We start from the raw sequence: 22,536 nt of genomic DNA, 5'->3' as shown, positions 1-22,536 counted from the left end.
ATCATAAGCATATTACTTTTTTTCTTCAATTTGTTAACAAAATTTGAGAGTTGAGCACATTTAAAAGGCTTGATAAAAGGTGTCACAAGAATCTTCTACTTGTACACTTTGCAAAACATAACAGGAAAGCAACAAACCCACGAAGACTGCTATCACAATTGTAACCATGATGAGCTTTCACTAGACAAAGTAATAAAAAGATTTATCTGTTTTATTCATTTATTTTTATTAATTTTTAATTTTAATAAACACCTTTTGCCTCTAAAAGTATTGAAGCTGCAAAAGCTAAACAGCAAAGTAGCACGAGAAATGGTTCTACGTCCTTTTCACGATTAAAGCCTTACACTTTGCAATATTTTTTTTATTTTTGCTCATTAGAAAGTCTGTTATGTCTAACAATGAAAAATAAAAAAATAAGTTTTCAAATTTATTGTGCGCAAGCAGATAACCTTGAAAAGTAAATTGTTGCACTGTCGAGACAGGTAAAAGCATTGTATTGATCGAAATTTTACATTGTTTTTGTGCATGTATGTTATTGGGTAGTAGGCTAATTTCTGTCATTTAGGGTCATGGCATTTGGTGGTAGACTAGCATCTGCCACATAGGGACATGGTATCAGATGCTAAGCTAATATCTGCCACTTAGGGACATTTTATTGGGAATTGGGTTAATATCTGCCAGTTAGGGACATATGCTATCGAGTGCTAGGTTTATATCTGCAACATAGAGACATAGTATTGGGCACTAGGCTAATATCTGCCACTTAGAGACATTTTATCAAATGTTAGGCTAATATCTGCCATTTATGGATATGGTATCAGGTGCTAGGTTTATATCTGCCACTTAGGAACACGGTACATGGTGCTAGGCTAATATCTGCATTAAGCATTACAAAAATATCTAGGTATGTAAAAAACCTAAATGAGGAGAAGGTACTGAGATAATAAAAAAATAAAAGGTTAAAAATATATAGCATCTAATTCAATGTACTCTAGCTTAACGTTTGCTTACATGCTTGGGCACATGCAAAAAGGCTTGTTAAAGTACTAGCTCTAGAACAGGATTGAAAGTAGCTAAAAATCCGACCACAATTACTTTGATGTGCTATATTTGCAACTAAAAAGTGCAATCTTCATCAGCGTATCCATTTATCTTGTTTAATATCTCCTTATATGATCCCTCGAGGTGAAGATAAAAGCAAAGCTGATGAGTGACCTGCAGAGCTTCATGCCATTCAGTCGCAGGTATGACAAAGACCCCATCTTTTCCATCAACTTTACTCAAACAGTAAGCTGTGACTTTCCTGTTCAGCTCACTAAAATGTTCAACCTGCGGGAGAATCAAAATAATGATGAAGAGAGTGGCAGACAAAACAAGTCGTTTGCTGTGACACTTGTCGCCAGCATTATGATCTGTCAACAGCGCTTGTACCTCTCAATAACATTATGACATGTGAGCTTGATAATAAAAGTTAGATTACATCATTTGAGCTCTAGTTCAGTATCAACTACTGTTAAGATGTGTTTACATCAGGACCATTTATGGGAGTTACTTGTTTGGTATAAACGGATAAACTCTCACCGTTGTGGAAAATGCGTTGCCCCAGTCTTGACACAAGATTGGTGAAATATTGCTTAATGTGTTTGTCAATTTTTGACAGCTATTATTGACAGAAAAAAACATGGAGTCAACCAATCATATTTTGCAATGTTAATAGTGTCAAAAATACAAGCAAATGGAATGAATATTGATGTTGTATTTCATTGGCCTAAAAATGTGACCTATTTTGTATAGTCCATTGGAGTTTAAGGTGGGTTGGTTTGCAAAATTGTTTTTTAAATTGTAAACAGACTAAGAGCCATTCTAACTCTCTCAGAATAAACACATCTCCAACAAATCGTCTTAGTGTAAACGCATCGTTGATGCCATTTACTTTTGCTAATGCAAATGATATGAGGGCGCAAATCCTGACGTAAAATGCTCACTTCTTTCCAGAAATGTTGTTCTCTAAGCTCTGGATAGTTCCACCACGTCCGGTTCATGCTGTCATAAAGAAGTTTATCTCCAAGGTTCACTTCTTTAGAAAGTACTCTTTCTATTGATTTTGTTGAAAGCTTTTCTTCTGATTTCCGACTGAACCCATAAGACTTGTAGAAAATATCGAGGTAAGTCCAGTGGAACTTCCTCTTTAGCAAAACTAGTGAAGCCTCTAGCTGGTCATAGAGCATTATAACATCGGTTCTGAAAAAGGAAGAATCAGTACATGTACTTACGATTCAAATCTAATTCACACAACACTTAGTACCAGTGCAAGAATCTGCTTGAGGGCTCAGAAACTGAAAAAGTAAAAACGAACAATTAATTTAAACAGAGGAAGAGTTTGAAAGACGACTATTTTGGAAAATTTACATCAAAACATGCTTATGAAAACTGGACTGGCATTGGCTAGTTTGGACCACCAATGGATCATTTCAACTTGGAAGGTATGAAAAACAGGGAATGTGAGAAGAAGATTTGAATGTTGCTGAGTCACGATTTGTGACTATGGCAAAGTTCCTCACTGATTATGAACAAAGATGGTTTCCGGCTGTTGACCTAAAGGGTATGGTGTGGTATGTTTGGCCCATTGGAGCCTAAATAGGTGATGTCTTTTGAATGTTAATTTCTATAAGTTGACTTGCAACAAATTTCACATTGCAGGTATTTGGTATCCAAAAGATTCACCATGTCTTACTTTGCTGCGTTGTAGATGCATAATATGTGGAAATGTGATTACACGAGATAATCACGAAAACGCCGATTGATCTAACAATCTATTTCTTTTTTTTATTTCCAACCTAAGATGGCGTGAAATACACTCTTTATCAATATCATCATTATATTTATTCTGTCATCAGCTGTCCATTGTTCAATATTATGAACATTTTTATTGAATTGAACTTGTTGTTTGGCCAGCTAAATAGACTTTTATAGACGTATAGATAATATATTTTCAGACAATAGACAAGAGATTTATTGTCACTACATGTCTTGATCACTGTAGTTGGAGTTGTACTACCACATATTACTGTAGTTGGAGTTGTACTACCACATATTACTGTAGTTGGAGCTGTACTACCATCTCAACCGTAAAGAAACAATCCCAAAACACATTCAGAAAGGAAATTTGGTTCAAGTAATAATTCAGAGTTACAATATATTTACAAAATATATAAATAAAAGTTTTTTTAAGCTCAGAGCTAACCGAAAAGCTTTACAAAATTCACCAGTACCTGATTTGATTTCCACCAATCAAAATGCACCATGATTCAGGTATCAAGTATGGTTGGTCTAATATATTTCTTCGCATTTACATCTTCATTTTTCTCTAAAGCTGATAACATTACATAACAGGGTTTTAATAATTTTTTAAAACTAACTTGTAACGTAACTTCAACGGAAGACCACTTTTTTACCAGATTTTCAAGATACAAAACGAGCGAAAAATGTCACCACATTTCGAAATTATCAGCCGCAATTGGCAAATGCATTATGTAAGTATTACATAATTGGTTGGTTTTTAGCTATAAAATCAAAAAATTGTTCAAAAATGTCCTCATTCAAAAAAAGCAGAACCTGTAGAGATTTGCTTTTAAGTTACATATAACATTTATATAGCAATCTCTTATAGACTATGTTCCTAATTTCTAGTCTGTTTACACTGTGAATTTATTGACAGTTTAAAAAAAAAGGCATGCAAGTATATTGGTACAAACATATAACCACCAATCAAGGACTAACCGAGTTTTACGATTAGGCATTGAACTTCATTTGGCTACATATGCAGCCTTTTCAATCTTGCATAACTAGAATGAAGTAATTAATTATTTGATGCATGGCATAGAAGCTAAGGCATGTGAGATAACATTTAACAAACACCAGGATGCTCTGAGAATAACACATAATTCATGTATTTATATAATTCTCCGCGTTTGTTCGTCTTTTTGTTTGTTTGTCTTTCGTTTTCATCTCTGTGTCCATTTACAGCGATTAAAATCTATTGGTAAAAAATATGCTTTGCAGAGAATTTCAACTCGCGACATTTAGAACAGAAGTCTATAAACAAGCGCACCTGACCACTATTCTAAGTAACTCTTATCATTTCTATTGCTCTTACATATAGATAACTAGCTGCATTACCCGTGTTTGGAAACAGATTTACGTAAATCAATAGTTTTATTGAGAGTTGTCTTTCATACCGTAAAACAACTCCAAATATGCAATCTACTGAAATTTTTGTGCTGATCTGACTGCATACACATATGCAGTTGTACATGTCACTAATGTTGGAGAGCCCATTGGAAATATGCAATGTGTTTTACAGCTAGTCTACAATGCATCAGTCTCGAACTACTCAAATCGGCATGGTCCTAATTTTGTACACAGAACTGATAATGAAATTGACATTGCTAGGCAAACTGAGCTGTTCAAACTGGCAGTATGGAAAAGTTTTACATATTTTAAGAAATTCTAGAAAATATTTTGCTGTTGCACTGCTTAGCTATCGCCAGCTTTTATTGAATTGAGACCTCTGCGTGCTTGAAACACTAATCATGACTCACCAGTTCTTCGTCTATAGCCTGTGTTTTGACATGGTATATACACACTGTGCAGCAGTAATGCGGTTGTTGATAAAATTTATTTTCAATAAAATCTACTATATAAACTACATATATGGCCTCTCGCCTTTTCAACGTAAGGCGTTACATCTGGAGCATTTTTGGACATTCGTCCCATAAAAAAATTCAACTCTATACTGTGTTGCATGACTGCAGTCAAGCGCAAAGTTTTCTGTCCATACACAGCGCCTGGTAGCAGCTGCTGTAGTTAGTGCATCTCGCTGTTGTCGCCGTTTCATCTGCTCCGAAAATTCAGCTCAGTGAGCAGCTGTTGTAGCTAGTGCATCATGTTCTTGTCGCTGCTGCATCCGCTCGGAGGTTTCTGCACGTCTGGCCGATGTAGCGGCTGCTCTGAGCCGTTTGAGTTACTGCTGGGGTCGGTCTAGTAGTCTCTACACTTTTAGCGGCTGCAGCATCTATTCCGGCCTGCTCTCGATGTACCCGTGTTTGTTCGGCGGTTTCTGCTCTTCTAGCAGCTGCAGCAGCAGTTCCGTTTCGTTGTGGGCGTAGATGCGTTTGCTCTGCAGTTTCTGCTCGTCTTGCTGCTGCTTCGCAAATTCGATCTCTCTCTACGGGAATCAATATGTTTTTGCGTTTGGGCAATAGGCTTTTTGGAAGGCATTGTACTGCTTCAAGCATTTCTAACATTGAATGAGATGGTGTGCTTTTTGTAATATACGCTGCTCGCTTTCTTCTCACCGCTGCCTATCGCCAGGCTCGGAGTGCCCGTGCAAGTTCTGTAGTTTCTGTAGTTCTCGTAGCTGGAAAAAAAAGTAAAAGTAACTCAGCTGCGGAAGGAAATGAACATGTTTATTATCACAAACAGTGGCAAATCCAACGTTTTCAACCCTTTCACTGAAGTAGACTCCCTCATGCGTTTTCTATGGTCGACCGCCATAGACACATTTTTGCGACTTTCCCAGCAATTGATAGTAACTGAATTTTATTATTCGTTGATAACATAACCAACGATTTTTAAAACTTGTATGAAGTGACAGTGTTGTCCAAAGATTTCTCTATAAAATTAGCCTAAAATTTAATTTTAAATCTTTGTTTGAGAATTTCCAACTTAACCACTTCGGGTGCATGCACCGCTATAGCGGCTTCGAGTATATTCTTCTCAAGTTCATTAGCCAGTTTTTAGGCTTTGCGTAGTTGCATTACTCATCCATCTATATTTAGAACCTGCTTACAGTTACACTCTATCTACAAAGCTAAGCATGACCTTCAGACATGTTTGCAGACATTGACTGGTCAAACAGCTATGGTCAAATGAAAGAATTTCAAGTAATTTGGGTTCAAAGTTCAACATCTCGATCAGTTAGTAGCAACGCGTAGTAGTTTTGAAGTTTTGAAAATGCCACCGAGTTAGAAAACAATTACTTATGTTCATGACATAGCCGATTCAGATTTGTGTGATTACACATATAATCAAAATAGCAATAACATAGTAAATAGCAATAACATACAACAATACTAACCTTTTCGATGTAGAAATTTAGTAGGTAAAACGCAGTAGCAGTACTCGTGCAACTTCCGTAGTAGCTGTAGTACTCGTAGCTGGAAAAAAATAAAAGTAACTCAGAAGGAAGTGAACATGTTTACTATCACAAACAGTGGCAAATCCAACGTTTTCAACCCTTTCACTGAAGTAGACTCATTTATGCGTTTTCTATGGTCGACCGCCGTAGACACATTTTGCAATTTTACCAGCAATTGCTAGTAACTGAATTTTATTATTCGTTGATAATATAAACAACGGTCTTTAAGACTTTTATAGTAGTGACAGTGTTGTCCAAATATTTCTCTATAAAATTAGCCTAAAATTTAATTTTAAATCTTCGTTTGAGAGTTTCCAACTTGAAAACGAAGATATTTTGTGCGAGTTCATTAAATGCGTCCGAGTTAAAAAACAAATAACTACCTATGTTGATGACACATGACAGATAATTAAAATGCACAAAGTATAGATACAACGATTTTTTCGGTAGATACGAAAAGCCGAACGCACTGAATGACCGAACAGACCGAATATTTTGGGAGTTGCCCTCTCGTGTGACTATTTAAGGATAAGGGTGCGTAACTCAAACTTCTATAAATAAAGAGCTCAATGAATTCCGTAGAAACATTTTAGAGGCTGTTGTTTATTTTCGCGCCAGTGAAGTACGCTGTGAATAAAAATATGACATATTCAATTGAAGTATTTTTGCTGTCACTATTGTCCAATCAGTACTTGCCTTACCTTTGACAGATAAAAGGGAAATGCCTAGTAGAAGCAAAAGGTTTTATTTGTTCAGTAGTATCGTTAACCATTGGTGAACCAGTAGCTAAATAACTAGCCAAAATTGTTTCTTTATTCAATTGGAAATAAATATATTTTTTTCTATATATAGTAATATTTATTATAATTATATAAAACATGCAATCAATATTATTTATAATAGATAATAATTTATTTTTAGATAATAGTTGAGGGAGGGCAACTCCCAAAAAGATGTTCGGTCTGTTCAGTCATTCAGCGCGTTCGGCTTTTCGTATCTACCGCGATTTTTTTGTATAGCAGTGCTTGTTAACATGTTGGCTAAATGAAATATATAACCAAAACAAACGTTATAGATTGAGTTTGAAATTGAAAAAATATCGTATACATATTAAGCAATATCGGCAAAATTGCTGGCATTAGGCTGATAGCTAAATTTGTACACGGACGCAAGTGAAAGGTTTATGTAGTGGAAGTGTGGCAATTCGTAGACAATACAACATTGATTAAAGAATACTTACCTTTTTTATGTAGAAATGTAATAGGTGAGAACTGCGTTTTTCAGTGGCCGCAAGAAACCAACTTTCGCGTGACCTTCTCGGTACACGTTGGCAGTAAATATTAATCACATGTAAATTACTATTCATTAATTTAACTTATTTAATGATTAGTACATTTGTATAGCTGTATAGGCCGCCGAACACAGGACGGCGCTTTCTAACACGACAGCAATTTTGCTGTTTCAAACACACCAATGTCGTTGGGCGCCGTAACGAGGCTCGCTAACCAGATATGACGTTTCCGTGTAAAAACGATGATGATTAGGTTATGTATAATAGAGGCGTGTACTAACCGGAGATTCCCGTTAACGCGCCCAAGATACCTAGTAGCGGGTAAGAGTCGGAAAATTACGGTACTCTATAAGGCGGACAATCAATCAATCAATCAGACAGACAGACAACGATTGCTGTTTATATAGTAGACTAGCTGCATTACCCGCCTACAGTAACAGATTCACGTGCAGCATAAGGTTTATTGAGAGTTGGCTTTCATACTGTAAAACAACTCCAAATATGCAGTTACATCTCCCTCTCTCCATCTCTCCCTCTTTCCCCTCTCTCCCTCTCTCCGTCTCTCCCCTCTCTCTCCCTCTCTCTCTCTCCCTCCCTCCCTCTTCTCCCTCTTTCTCTCCCTCTCTCTCTTTCCCCCCCTCTCCTCCTTGCTCTCCCTCTCTCTCTCCTCTCCCTCTTTCCCCTCTCTCCCTCTCTCCGTCTCTCCCCTCTCTCCCCTCTCTCCCCTCTCTCCCCTCTCTCTCTCTCCCTCCCTCTTCCCCCTCTCCCTCTCTCTCCCCCCCTCTCCTCCTCGCTCTCCCTCTCTCTCCCCTTCTCTCTCTCCCTCTCTCTCTCTCTCTCTCTCTCTCTCTCTCTCTCCCCTCTCTCTCTCCCTCTTCTCCCTCTCTCTCTCCCTCTCTCTCCCTCTTTCTCTCCCTCTCCCCCTCCCCTCCTTGCTCTCCCTCTCTCTCCCCTTCTCTCTCTCTCTCTCTCTCTCTCTCTCTCTCTCTCTCTCTCTCTCTCTCTCTCTCTCGCTCTCTCTCTCTCTTCCTCTCTCTCTTCCTCTCTCTCTCCCTCTCTCCCCCCCTCTCCTCCTCGCTCTCCCTCTCTCTCCCTTTCTCTCCCTTTCTCTCTCTCTCCCTTAGTTCAACGCAACACTTGCGGATAGACAACATTTTTGGTTTTTCTGTCGGGCGTATGAAGAAACAGTTTTCGGCGTGTGCCTACTTTTGAGCAGGCGACGTATAGCTGGTCATGGCTGATGCAGGGTGACAGTAAGTCGATAGCAGCTGCTCTCTTTTTTTTCACAATAGCGTATCGCAACCCTCGGAGTACTCGTGAAAGTTCTGTAATAGTAAGTTACAGTAGGCCTACTCATAGCTGGAAAAAATTAGTAACTCGGCTGCTGAAGGAAATGAACATGACCCACTATCACGAACAGCGGTAAATCCAACGTTATTAAGTAGTGGAGATGTGGCAATTCATAGACAATACAACATCGTATAAGAAACACTTACCTTTTTGATGTGGAAATTTAGTAGGTGAGCAATGCGTTTTTCCAGTGGCTCCAAGAAACAAACGTTTACGTGACCTTCTCGGTACACGTTGGTAGTAAATACTAATTGCATGTAAATAACTACTCGTTAATTTATTTTATTTAATGAATAGTACAGTTGTATAGCTGTATAGACACCTTTGTATAGGCCGCAGAACTCAAGGAAAGGTGCTTTTTAACACGGCAGAAAATTTGCCGTTTAAAAAGCGTGCTAACCGGGGATTTCGGTTAATGCGCCCGAGCGGTGAAAGAAAAACAACAGAATCACCACACCTTTATATAAGCCGCTTGGCTCAAATCGTCAGAGAAAAGTAGCGGCTAATAGTCCATATTACGAAATTACGATATTACGAAATTACGATAATTAGTACTCATATTAATTCGGTTGGCTTCGTTCGACCGAATGGAAAAAGAAAGACCGATCTATAATTTATTTACCGTTACTACACATGTTAATTCAGTTCGCTTCGTACGACCGAAATTCGTACGACGATAAAAGGAAAGACCGCTCTATAAGGCGGACAATCAATCAATCAGACAGACAACGATTGCCGTTTATATAGTAGATTATATCCTTAACACGAATGCACATGCTAAATATGCACTTTTTTAAATTAATTAATATATTTTTACCATTTTTTATATTTAAGACGATTTTTTTAAAGTTTGTTTTTCCATATTACCCAATACCTATTTTTTAATTTGTTTTCTTTTTCAAGTGTGCCGATTCAATTTCAAATGTGCTGTGCACTCTTATTTCTTGTTTCAGTAAATCTGTAAAAGCTAAAAACTTTTCACGTAGACAAATGCATTATTCAAAGCAAGAAGTGCCTCTACTTTCTTTCTCCATTTGGCCAGACTAAGTATCAGGCAAAGACAATTTGATATTCCACTTTTATGTTTGTACCAGTATCGAGAGATACCAGTATCGTCCATCAAAACCCGGAATACAGTTAGCTTCTACTGCAACAGTAAATACACAGTCCCATGTGCTCATTGTTTACTTTTTATCTCAATTTACGTTAACTTAACGTCTCATGACATTAAGTTTACTAAGTAAAATGATAAATGATGCTTATGACAAATAAAAATAACTTTTTCTGCACACAGACTGTTTTATTACTTGAGCAACACCGAGCATTCACCTAGTACCACATACAATAGCACAGATAATTATGTCCAACATGAAATAAACAATAGCATGGGTGGTATGGCAAAGTTCCAGGGCCGGCCTTGTGAGGGACACAATGTTTTGTTTGTCTAGCGTTCGCTGCCTTAGTTGCTGCTTTGATTGCTAGTTTAATGAAATGTTTACAACAAAGGACTGTTTAGTGTATATTATAAACAAAATACTCTAAGGACTTACAAAAATATACTGATAGCAGTAGTTTGTTTTTGCTGGGACAATAGGTATGTATTTATCTTTTTCTATTTTATCTTAGCCTACCTGTACATGCATACAAAATACATTGTAATTTGTAATGTCTAGTGGGGAAAATTTGGATCATGCATGTGGTGTTATTTTTATATTTTATGTGTTTGGTCAAATAACGCTTTATCAGTTACAAAGTTAGTCGGTGACTTCAATGTATTTACTCGTTATTTTCAGTTCGAACAAATGGTTGGTCAAAAATCTCATAGTGATTGCGGTATTGTTGAATTAAATAAATCAGTGAAGATTAATGCCAAACAGGTTCCAGCTATCTATAGTATGCAAATAAGCAAATGCATCAGAAAATGGCCACCCAATACCTGTATGGTGCATGTCCAGGTCTGTGTGAACTGTTGAGTATGCTACTCACCGCAAACGAAAACATGATTTCAAACAAAAAAGAAACCGTGTCATTATCCCCAATTAGGTTTTAAGGAAACTTTGAATGCTAGAATGCTATTATATATCGATTTTGTTAGCTTTGCAAAAATATATCTCTCGCTACCTCATAGTTCAGCTTGCATGACATTAGTACGTACCACTTTGGGGGCTAAATTGTTCATCAAAAAACTAAATTTAAAAATAAGCAATAAAAATAAAAAGCCAAAATATATAAATTTTTTTCATACTCTAGCCCAGAGGGATCCCTCTGCAAGCATCATTGTGATAGGATTCGTCACAGCTTGCAGGTTTTTTTGCTATGTTTTGTCAATTATAGAATTGCAAGGTGCTTGTGGCATCCTTTGTCATGCCTCTTAAATGCCCTAACAACCTCAAAACCTTAAAATCTTAAACCCTTAAAATTGTCTAATAAACCTCAAAAATGAAGAAAGTTCTTCTGGCTAATGAATAATTGAATTTATTAGATACGAGTCTATCAGTTTCTATTTCATGAGTTTTCACTTCTTGTGGGATGCCATTCTCGATTAACTGTGAAAAAAGAGGGATTACTGTTTTTACTCTGTAATTACATGAGAAAATAATTTTGTTACAAGTAAGAGCCACATAGTGTTGCTCCGTCTAGAACTGTCTGCTTGTTCTATTAACATCAAAATAATTGCTAAAAAAACCAAAATATCGTGATTATAGTGTCACAAACATTTTTAATTTCTAAATTATGTCAGTTAACCTTTACATATTGTTATACAGAGATCTCTAGCAAAGGCTTATATATTTTAGGTTAACTTACTGTTTAACGAGAGATGCTATAAAGTTATTTATAGCTGTGATATTATTCCTGTCAGCATAATTGAAGCCATACCACTGTAGCTGACCAAGATGGAACCATGCATCTGGACCACCTGGTTGGTCGCGGCTTACAAAGAGTAAAGAATTATTGGTTGCTACCTCCTCGGGTTTCTAAAAAGCAAAAGCAGTAGTCTTTGATCAACTGCTGTAAAACTATAAACACAGGTGGTACACACAGATGGCAACACATGTGCTGTGTGTTCACCGTAGTAAACACACAGCACAGGTAGTAGCCAGCAGGGTGGCTAACTCAAACGTTGGAGGTTTGAAGCCTATATAGGGCAATTTCTTTCCAAGCTTTAATTGTGGCTTTGGATGGACACGGTAATATACATACATAGCAATATATGTGTGCCGTGTATTTACCATGGCAGACACATTGCATAGACAGTAATCAGCTTGGTGGCTAACTCAAAATTTGAGGGTTCGAAGCTTACATAAGGCATTTTTTCCAACATTTAACCTTTGGCTTCAAACGAACGCAGCGCCCATTAGTGCAAAGAAATTTTTTCACATCATCAGCACCTATTCTGTATCATATTGTCCTGTTTTTTCTTCTCTTAGTTTAATTACATCAGAGAATGTGGTATGAATTGTCTAAAGTGAGCTTATTCTTCAACTAACTGATCTACCATAAGCCAATGTCTAAGCAGCAATGACTCGTTTGAGACAGAATAAAGAGGTGTAACACTTATACTTACATGTAAATGCAATAGCCAATATTAACTATCGCCACAGTAACAATATCTCGTTCAATGTGTCATAACACTCGCCACGTGTCATTTCACAGTATTTTTCTGTTGAGCGTCTTAATTGTGATCATGTTTTATCGATCAAATCTTGAAACATCCTGGTGATCAGATTACCTCTAACATCAACAATTGCAAATGATAGAAAAATACCGATATTTTTGTGTAACTGAATATCTAGCACCAAAAAGGTGTCAAACAGATTTCTAATGACTCTGAAAGGGATAGGTTTCCATACCAAAATGGCTTACCAAAGGTGCAGAGGAGGTGATATGGAATCGTTTCTTAATATCATTAGGTTCAATTAGGGTAAAAAACCTAACTGCAGATTTAAACCAGGAAATAGGTTCTCTGACGAGGGCTATATGTTTGTAGTCGGGTTTCATGTATGTTTGGATAAAAGACTTGTTGTAGACAGCATGGTTTATCAGTGCATCTGCCTGTTCTTCCTTTCTTGGTCCAATCCTCCAACCTAAGATAATAATGGAATTCTACATACATAGAACTGGATAGGTTTTTTTTAGAATAGTTACTGAGCAGTGTATACAGACTATTTGTTATAAAAATATTCCATTTAAATTATTTAGATTGTCCTTAAACAGATAGAATAAATTATGTAAATGTACATGTCTGAAGTAAATTTTCTTTTTAGTTTATATTTATTGCAATTGCTATAACTTTTGGCCGTCTTATTTTAAGAAAATTATTGGTGGTGTTCAAAAGTTTTTAATACCTTTATAAATCAGTGTAGAAAACTTGATTAGCTAAACGCCGTGAATAGACAACTCAGTATTAGAGAAATTAGTTGATGATTGGAATGTACAATTCATTACTATTACTTGCTTTTCACATAGGCTTCCTAGACATAAAACACAACTTCAAACTTCATTTTTAATCTATTTTAAGCCAATCATCCCTTATTTATTCATATTGCAGCATCTCTTAATAAAGCCCCTGATGCGACTGTTTTGCACTTCGTAGTGGGGCTGACCATGGCTCAATGCAATAATTACATTGGAGTGTGTTTGTCTATAGCTTTCTTTGTGGAGGGAGTTGGCAAGAAGGATATCCTGACAACATCTCTTTTAATTTAGTTGTCTGAAGTCTGTAACTTTTTAAAAGATCTTTTAATTTTATACCTGGTCAGTTGAAATCAAGTCAGGCTAGGCAAATGTACCTGCAACTACAGCTCTGGGTGCAACCTCACAAAACTATCCATGTTTGCGTGTAGAAAGGAGGCTGAAAGGTAATTAATATTTTCCGCAATCTCTTTTTATTCATGATATGTTATTGAAATTTTGCGTAATAATTTTAAAATTTATTTTCACATTCTTTTTTACCATAAATAATATTATTGTTTCATTATACAGTTTTTACAAGACAACATAAGAGAATGAGATTTTCATCTCAGTTAAAAGTCTTCGAAAAAAACTTTCAAACTAAAAAACTTCTTTCATTTGTGTCGTGACAAGCTGTATATAAATGTTAACTGATAAAGCTGATAAATGGCTTCAACTAGTGTTATCAGCTGGGTTTAATTCACTGAAAAATTGCTGTGTAATGCACTGCATAGTCGCAGTGCATTACACAGCACTATGCGGTGCAGTGCATTAGTACTGTGTACTGCATAGTGCATTAGTGTATACTGCATGTGCTGCATTAGTACTTGCACTGTGTGTAATGCACTGCATAGTCGCAGTGCATTACACAGCGATTTGGCAGTGTATTAAAACTTTCTAATGGGTGGCAGACGTTTTTGCTACTGTCACTGCGCTTCCACTGCAAATTGCCGACTGTAACCCCAACACAATTGCGCGATGTGCATGCTGATCAAACCTGAGTATGAGTGGGCAAACAAATAGATCGCAATGAACATGTTGTATATGGTTGAAATTAAAATCCACTATGGTTTCAATGTATAATGTTAATGAGAATACAGTACAAAAACCCCAATTTCATAGTGATAATACCTAACTCCCTATTCAGAAATAATATGGAAGTTAGAGTGCAAGTTCATGAACAAGCTAAACATCGCATCTAACCATTTTGTGCAATGCAGTACATATGCTTAAAAAGCCAACAGCATCAGTTGATCCACAATATCAACTTCATACTAATGTGCAGTTGCAGTACACTTGCAGTTTCAAGTTTTGCCGAGTTTTATGGAGAATATGTACAGTACGTGTAGATTATTTCATATTGTTCATATGAAAGCTTTCCACAATTGTATATGTGAAATTCACTGTTTCTTGCTTTTCCATTATACAGAGTCAAGCTTGACGCTATGCATAACGTTACGCACTGCGTAATGTAGTTGGTGCTGACTTGAATAGTTTGCGTTCTTGTTCTTTTGTAATACAAACTGCGTATTATCACTCATTCTGATCTTGCTTCATTATACAGAACATGTATAAAATTTTGATTCTTTTTAATAAAGGGTGTTTGCATTAAATAATTACTATAGGTTTCTATACTACTTCGTAGCCTCCGAAATTTTTCCCTTGCGATGCCGACACCAGAACGGATTAATGTAACGTGGCAAGGTCCACCTCACATGGACAAAGATCTCCTGCAACTGCAATGCACTTTACATGTAGGCATCGGTGAGTACTTATCTGAGCAGTATGATGAGCAGTTATAATTTATGTAATGGTTTTGGCCAGTGTAATCAGAATCTAGCTTTATTGAGAGAGAATAATCTCAACTCATGCAGTAAGTCACAGTTTGCATTATGTAACTTACTTTTGCTATAAGTCCAGATAACACGATGGTATTTGCACGATGTTAGTACATTCAATTTGTTGTTCATTATAAACCGAGCAAGGATGCCATGCAGTGTAGTTGAACCTGTCTTTTCTACCTTGGTCATCACAAACCTCTGAACAGGTTTATCTACAAAATATATTCTATGTAAGATAGAGTGTCTCGCAAGTTTTACTAGCGGTTAGCTGACTAGCAACTATTAAAGGGTCACTCACATCAAATTTTGAAATATTCTATCAGAAAGAATAGATATTCTTTAATCATTTGAGATTTTATTTGCTGCTTCAGGTGATCTGACTGCCAGGATGTTTCAAGATTAAAATAAACAAAACTTGATAACAGTTAAAATGCTCCAAAGGAAACGACTTCTCAAAAATGATGTCAATGGCTTCTGTTTCTGTCTCTTGTAATCAAATCGAGTTGCAGGGTTACGCATCTCTATTGACATATATTTTGTTTTGTATTTGCTCATGATTGTTGGTACAAAGCTTCAAATATAGCCTCAGACATATTGCTAGAGGCTGGTTAGAATGGCTTACACTGTTTTTCTCTAAACGCTGTGTAAACAAATGAGCATCCATGCTAATAAGATCGTACATTTATTACTTTTAAACGATATGCACAACTATAAATCTTTGGAAAATTCTGGGCTCGTCTAAACTCGTTTGGATTTGTCTAGACTTGCCTTATGACCTGCTACAAGTCTGATGCTAAAACATTACTGACTCATTAAAAAGAGCCTTTTTAATTGTAGAGAGTTGTATCACCTGTCATAACCTAACATCTCTTCCGGTATCATATAGCGAAAGCATATTTTATTCGAATAATCAAAAGCAATGCTACTGACTAAAGAAATATGTATTGCTAAGTAATTACAGTATGCATACTCCAATCATCGGTATCAATATATGCCATTATCAAAAATGCCAGAATTAGCTGACATTGTTGATAATTTTCGCTGATTTTGACATTATCCTTTGCCTTACTTGTAGAAACTCTCAAATTATAGACTAACATCAATACTTTCTGATAAGATCTACTAAAAATTGGAATAATGACAGTTTAGAGAACTTATTAAAATGTATGAGTTATCTTCTTTTTCACTTTATTAATCTATTGACAGGCTAAGTTTTTAGAGTAGCATTACTAGTTCTGACCAACAAAGTGTTTAGTATTAATACAAGTAAAAGGTTTTGAATAAACTGTGTTAGCTACAGAACTCAATACTAAAAGGATCATTAGCAGATTATAACACATTTATATTCTCTCAATATGCATAAATCTAAATATGATTTCTAAATATTGATCTTTATGACAGCTCTGTTTGATAAGAGTCCAGTGGCTGACCTCTGCTTAAACCTCACTCATCCGGTAAAAGTGATGTATACCTAGTTAAGTTAATATCATAATGTACTGCATTTTATTTCACTAAATTTTTATATTCGTTTTTTATATTACATTATATTATAACAGTTTAAAGTTTACCAGCTATCAAATTTGAATGTTTACTTGGGAAATAGCAATTCATTAGTTTCAAGTCACTTGCAATGTTCCTAATTGATGACTCTACCAAATATGGTAAAACTTCAGCATGTTGGGTGAATTACATGAATATATTCTGAAAATACCTGTTATCTGTGACGGAACCTCAGTATTTTTGCTTTCAAGGGGTTGTGCAAGTCGCAAGCCATCAGCTTCATGTTTCCTATATAATGTTATAAGTTTATTGCATGCATGGTTGCTATAATATATATGAAGATGCATGATGAGACGTTGCAAATATGGCATGTTACTATTTTACGAACAGCATCACAAAAGGTTGACACTAAACATACCTGGTCAGAAGACCTTTGAAAGCCATAAATCCAACAGCTAAAAGCAAAAAAACTATAGCTTTTCTTTTAGTAGACATTTTATCAGCAATCAAAAGACCTGTTAGAATTAGTTTGGAGAAAAAGTCACGTAGATAGACTCCAATTTTCTTTAGAAGCGAGCAACCACTGGCTACTTGTTGAAACCTACTAATGCGAAACAAGAGTAACACTAGTGCCAGTGAGTAAAGGTTGAAAACTGATGCTTTAGAATTCTTGGATGAATGACATTATGGAGAGGAAGTGAGCCGTTCATGTTTTGTGCCTACTTGAAAGGAGTACTGATGACGATAAAAAGTCAATAATATTGTGAGTAATATGCTAACTAGCTGATAACGCGTGTCAAATATTACGGAACAAAGGCTCAGCAAAACGCTGGAGCACCAGTCCAGTCTGTGCGCAAAAGAAGTATGTTACATTTGCGATTTTGTGCATAACCAGGATTCCAAGTGGGTGCGGTTTGGACATAGTGTAATGACTGCCCAGTGACGGTATAGGACAAATAATTGCACTATTGGATGTTTGGACGCCTTAGGAATAGACTACTTCAGGTTTTAAGTGTCTGTTGAGCCCTACACCATTTTTATTCACATTTTCAAAAGCACTACGCTACGAGCTGTTTTAGCCATTATGTTTGCTATGTTTGTTATGGGTAATTATGAAAATTAGATTTTTAACTGCCTCTAACATCGCTATAAGCTCTGGTGATGAAGCTTATTCAAATGATGGTGAACATGTATATTAAGACGCATTTCATGACTATTAGGAAGTACAAGGTAAGTACAAGTCCTAGTAACTAGTAGCAATGAAAATAACAGCTAACCAAAATATTTTTATATTATCGTTTCAATAGCAATGCAACAACTGTCAATCGAGTTAAAGAGATTGTAAGATTTATAGCCAGTTACAGTTAGATTGATGACTTATTCTGTGTATAGAAATATTCTGCCATCAAATTACTCCAGCATTTGTTTTTATGAGGCACGAATAATAATCCTGTTCATGGAACTAGGAAAAGTAGTTGTAGTAGTATTAGTAGAATCAGTTGCATGCAGGAAACACTAAATACAATGATCCCATTAATTTATTATTGCATTTAAGAGAGGATGTAGCTAGTTTAGGACTAACTGACCATGGACCAAGACCCGCAACACCACAAAAAGATCATCATAGCGATCATGACATGGACGTGAACATAGCTCAGACATAGTAACAAGGTACACCGAGCGTGATTTGCAATAAATGTTATTGCCTAAACGTGTTTAATCATAAATCTGAGAATAAGTCGACCAGTAAAAATACTAATTTTAATTTTCTAACACTGTGCCATCAATAATCTCTGGTAAGGCTTGATAACTCTTCTAATGGTCTGATCAAAATTTTATATTAATTTAGCTGCATCTCTCAATCTAATATATATTGTTCTGAAATTTTTTGTGAGCTTACTTAGAACGTATTTCAGCAGTATCTGATAAAGTTTCATTGTGATGTCACATTTTTAAGAATGATTTCATTTTTGCCAAACTTGGCATAGGTGAAGCTCTGTACAAAATCTCATGTCATATCCGTGATTTTGTACAGGGTTTCGCTACAAATGACAGCCAAGCTTGCATCACAGTCTAGTAGGAAAATATGTCAGCTTTTAATGCAAGAAAAACAAACAAAACCTGACAATCCTAGACCAAGCAATCACAGTTTTAATGCACACTTGTCTTGATACCTAAATTGCAAAAAATTGTTTTGATATCTAAATTACAAACAAAATTAGTCATAGCAAGACAGTTGATGCACTCATAATTGAAATGGAAAGAGTTAAATGTTCACTCGCATAAAATTTCAAAAAACTTATCAAAAAGTATAAATACTTTTTAACTTTCATAATTTTGTTTGTCGTTTTGGGTAATCTGACAGCCAGGGTGTTTCAAGATTAAACTTGACCAAACTTGATCGCAATTAAAACGCTCAGAGGAAAATGACGTGACTAGCATTTCCAGAATTATATGAAGAATTATAATTAGGAATTCCAGAATTTCATCGCACATAATTGTTGTTTATAAGTAATAAATATGAGGTCTCATCGGTATTGGGTACTGATATGTTTACACAGTATTTAAAGCAAAACACGGGGAGAAATTCAAACCCACCTACACTGTATTTTCAAATCATTTTAACCAACTAAAGCTGTATCTGAGGCTATCTTTAAAGTTTTATTTCAAGAATCATGAGCAAATACAAAATAAAATATACTTATGTCAATAGAGACACATAACACTGCAACTTGAAAGCAATAGTTGATGTTATAATGACACGGAACAACAGGAAAGGAAGTAGCTTTTTAAGCCATTATTTTTCAACAATGTCTTTTCTGGTTGTAGTTTGGATAATGTATATTTTTATCATCATTATCATCGTTGCCATCATCACTACCATCAATACTATTAAACACTATTACGTTAAGCATGAACATTTGCGCTATTGTATTTCACTACATGTGGTATACACTTATCTCTTTAAAAGCTGCCGCTTGTTTATAGCTTATATTACAAATTCAACCAATTACTATCTTAGTTACCAAAACTTTCATGCAGACAGGTCAGTGTCAATAAGTTTTGAGATTTGAGAATAACTTTGCTTATCATTACTAGAAAATATATTTTTCCACAACTGCTCTTAGCCTGACTCTCAGAGTGTATATGGATGGTTCTTTTGGTTTAAGGTGTTAGTCACTTCTCACAAATATACAATAACTACTATCAGTGATTACAACCTTTTGTGTATATTTCTACTAATTCATATCTATGAATTTATTACAAATGCACAATAACTACTCTAATGGAAATATAAAGAAAATGGTGTATAATAGGTAGCTAAATATAGATATGCATGCGTGAAAACTATTGCTGCCAAAGATCACTAAAATAAAGTGTAAGTGTTGAAATGTAGCCAATGATGTCTGTGTGCTAAAGCCACCACAATGTAAAACAGGTTTGCAAGTGTGCCTTTATTACCTGGCTGATAAACAGTAAACCAGGTTTTACCCATGAAAATAATTTCACGTACTAACCAGTCAATAATTTTTTTGTCATAGCTGCATATCTTCAGCTGCAGTTGTTATTTTCTGTCCTAGATTTGAGCCAAAAAATGTGAAAAGCTGTTTGACGCCAATTTTCATTCGAAAATTCAGGGCGCATGTGAAAAGGAGTGTTTCATTATATTCAAATCAATTTGGTAATAGACCTTTTTCCTCACATAATTTCCCCCATTGCTATATTAGAGTTGTCTTCAAAAGGCTATATTCTGTTAGCGATGAGTTGAAGTATATGATATAACAGCTTGTAACCATCGGTCTAGTATTCAGATGTTCTTAATGCTGCAACAGACCGTATAGCTTTTGGTTGTGGAAAATATGCACAAATAATATTGAACGCTAGATTTTGCATTGTTAGAATATTCAGCAAAATATTCGCAAAAATGCCCTGGCCTAGCTGCATGTATCAACTGAAAGAAAAATCAACAACTTAGCCATCAAAGAAAAGACATAAGGCTCACAAGTTCTTCTAGTAAAGAGAGTGCATCAGTGGGTGCGCTGCACTGGGTAACCAACTAAGAAATAATCACTATGTGGTATCTGGTACTATCGTTCAGACATCCAACATTGTTAGCACTTGCTAATTCAGCCTGCTACGCTATTATTGTCTCTTGATGTACCACATACCAATTGGAAGGAAAGTTGAAAAATTTCTGGCCGAAATGCACCAGTTCACTATTTCTTTCAGTACTAGTTTACCTTGTTTATATGTGGTTAACGAGGTAAACATTTATTACATAAGTGTACTAACAAACCTGAACTTTTTCTCGTTGAAACTTTGCTATAATATCGATTCAATTTTGTACAGTGCAATCTATGTTTGGCAGCTGCTATAGTATTTTGTTATCTGCCAGTCATCCAAAATTATTAGCACTTGCTAGTTAGTTTGTTTGTGATCATTTTCACTATATGTACCATTAGTGCAACTACAAAAAACATGCCAAAAGAATATTGTGTTGTGTACAAATGTACAAACAACACGACGAAGCTATTGCAACACAAAAAAAGAAATCTGTAGAGTTCATCAAACATTGCAAGGTGTGTATGTAGTATTTCCAGCTATTTTGTAATATTAAACTTGTAATCAAAATTTCAATATTGTCTAGAAATCGTTTACATAATATGGTAAATATTTTTATATTTCTATTTTATTAATTGTCAACTTTTTAGCTTAATTTTAAATTTATTTTCGATAAATAGATAGTGCCAGAGTTTTGAAATATTCCTTATCTTTTGTTGATTAGTTAGTGCATATGAGAGTGTGACAGTGCCCTGTAAAGGTGCCATTCTAGCATGTTAAGCCTTTTTGTCATTAAGCTGTTCAGCCTTTAGAGTTAATATATGTGTATTTTTTACATTCTATCGATGTAGCATTGTCATGACTAGCATGGAATATCGACACATAGCATATGGTTGACCTTTTTTATTTGGAGTATCAAACGAAACAACTATAATTAAAAAATAACTACTTCAAACCTTTTGACAGCGTATGTCATCATTGTTTGACAAGTTGTTATGGCGAAAAGCTCTTTTAAATGAACTAGAATAGGTAAATGTACTTAACCTTGTTAATTCTTATACCTAATGCTGCAGGACCTAGCCAAAGGTTATGCATAACAGATAATTTGTATAGTTTCATCTTCAGTAAAAGGTCAGTCCTCATTAACCACATATAAACAAGGTAACTAGTACTAAAAGAAATAGTGAACTGGTGCATTTCGGCCAGAAGTTAATTTTTCGACTTTCCTTCCGATTGGTATGTGGTACATCAAGAGACAATAATCACATAACAGGCTGAAATAGCAACTGCTAACAATGTTGGATGTCTGAACGATAGTACCAGATACCACATAGTGATTATTTCTTAGTTGGTTACCCAGTGCAGCGCACCCACTGATGCACTCTCTTTACTAGAAGAACTTGTGAGCCTGATGTGTTTTCTCTGATGGCTAAGTTGTTGACTTTTCTTTCAGTTGATATATGCAACTAGGCCAGGGCATTTTTGCGAATATTTTGCTGAATATTCTAACAATGCAAAATCTAGCGTTCAATATTATTTGTGCATATTTTCCACAACCAAAAGCTATACGGTCTGTTGCAGCATTAAGAGCATCTGAATACTAGACTGATGGTTACAAGCTGTTATATCATATTCTTCAACTCATCTCTAACAGAATATACCCTTTTGAAGAAGACAACTCCAATATAGCAATGGGGGAAAATTATATGAGGAAAAGGTCTATTGCTTTGAATTAATCTTGAAAAAAAAACAAACAAGATCTTTAATAAAGATCCAACTTGATTAACAAAAATAACAATTATGCGCTTTTAATTGATTTTATTCAATATCCTGATATGTGA

At 35.6% G+C, this 22,536-nt stretch overlaps 1 protein-coding gene across 1 annotated transcript; it reads right to left on the bottom strand.

Annotated features, from left to right (window-relative positions):
* Positions 1-1,116: 1,116 nt before the first annotated feature.
* Positions 1,117-17,077, bottom strand: LOC137408076 (galactose-3-O-sulfotransferase 2-like). Its single transcript, XM_068094467.1, has 7 exons — positions 17,052-17,077; positions 16,845-16,921; positions 15,196-15,345; positions 12,705-12,925; positions 11,646-11,815; positions 1,986-2,241; positions 1,117-1,329 (listed from the first exon to the last, which is right to left on the bottom strand). Exons 1-7 carry the CDS (start codon positions 17,075-17,077, stop codon positions 1,117-1,119), a joined length of 1,113 nt encoding a protein of 370 aa, XP_067950568.1.
* Between the last annotated feature and the right edge of the window lie 5,459 nt (positions 17,078-22,536).

Source organism: Watersipora subatra, chromosome 11 (genome assembly GCF_963576615.1).
Source record: "Watersipora subatra chromosome 11, tzWatSuba1.1, whole genome shotgun sequence".
Classification (NCBI taxonomy): Eukaryota; Metazoa; Bryozoa; class Gymnolaemata; order Cheilostomatida; family Watersiporidae; genus Watersipora; species Watersipora subatra.
The sequence above is the reverse complement of the archived record's forward strand: the minus strand, read 5'-3'. Positions and strand labels throughout refer to the sequence as shown.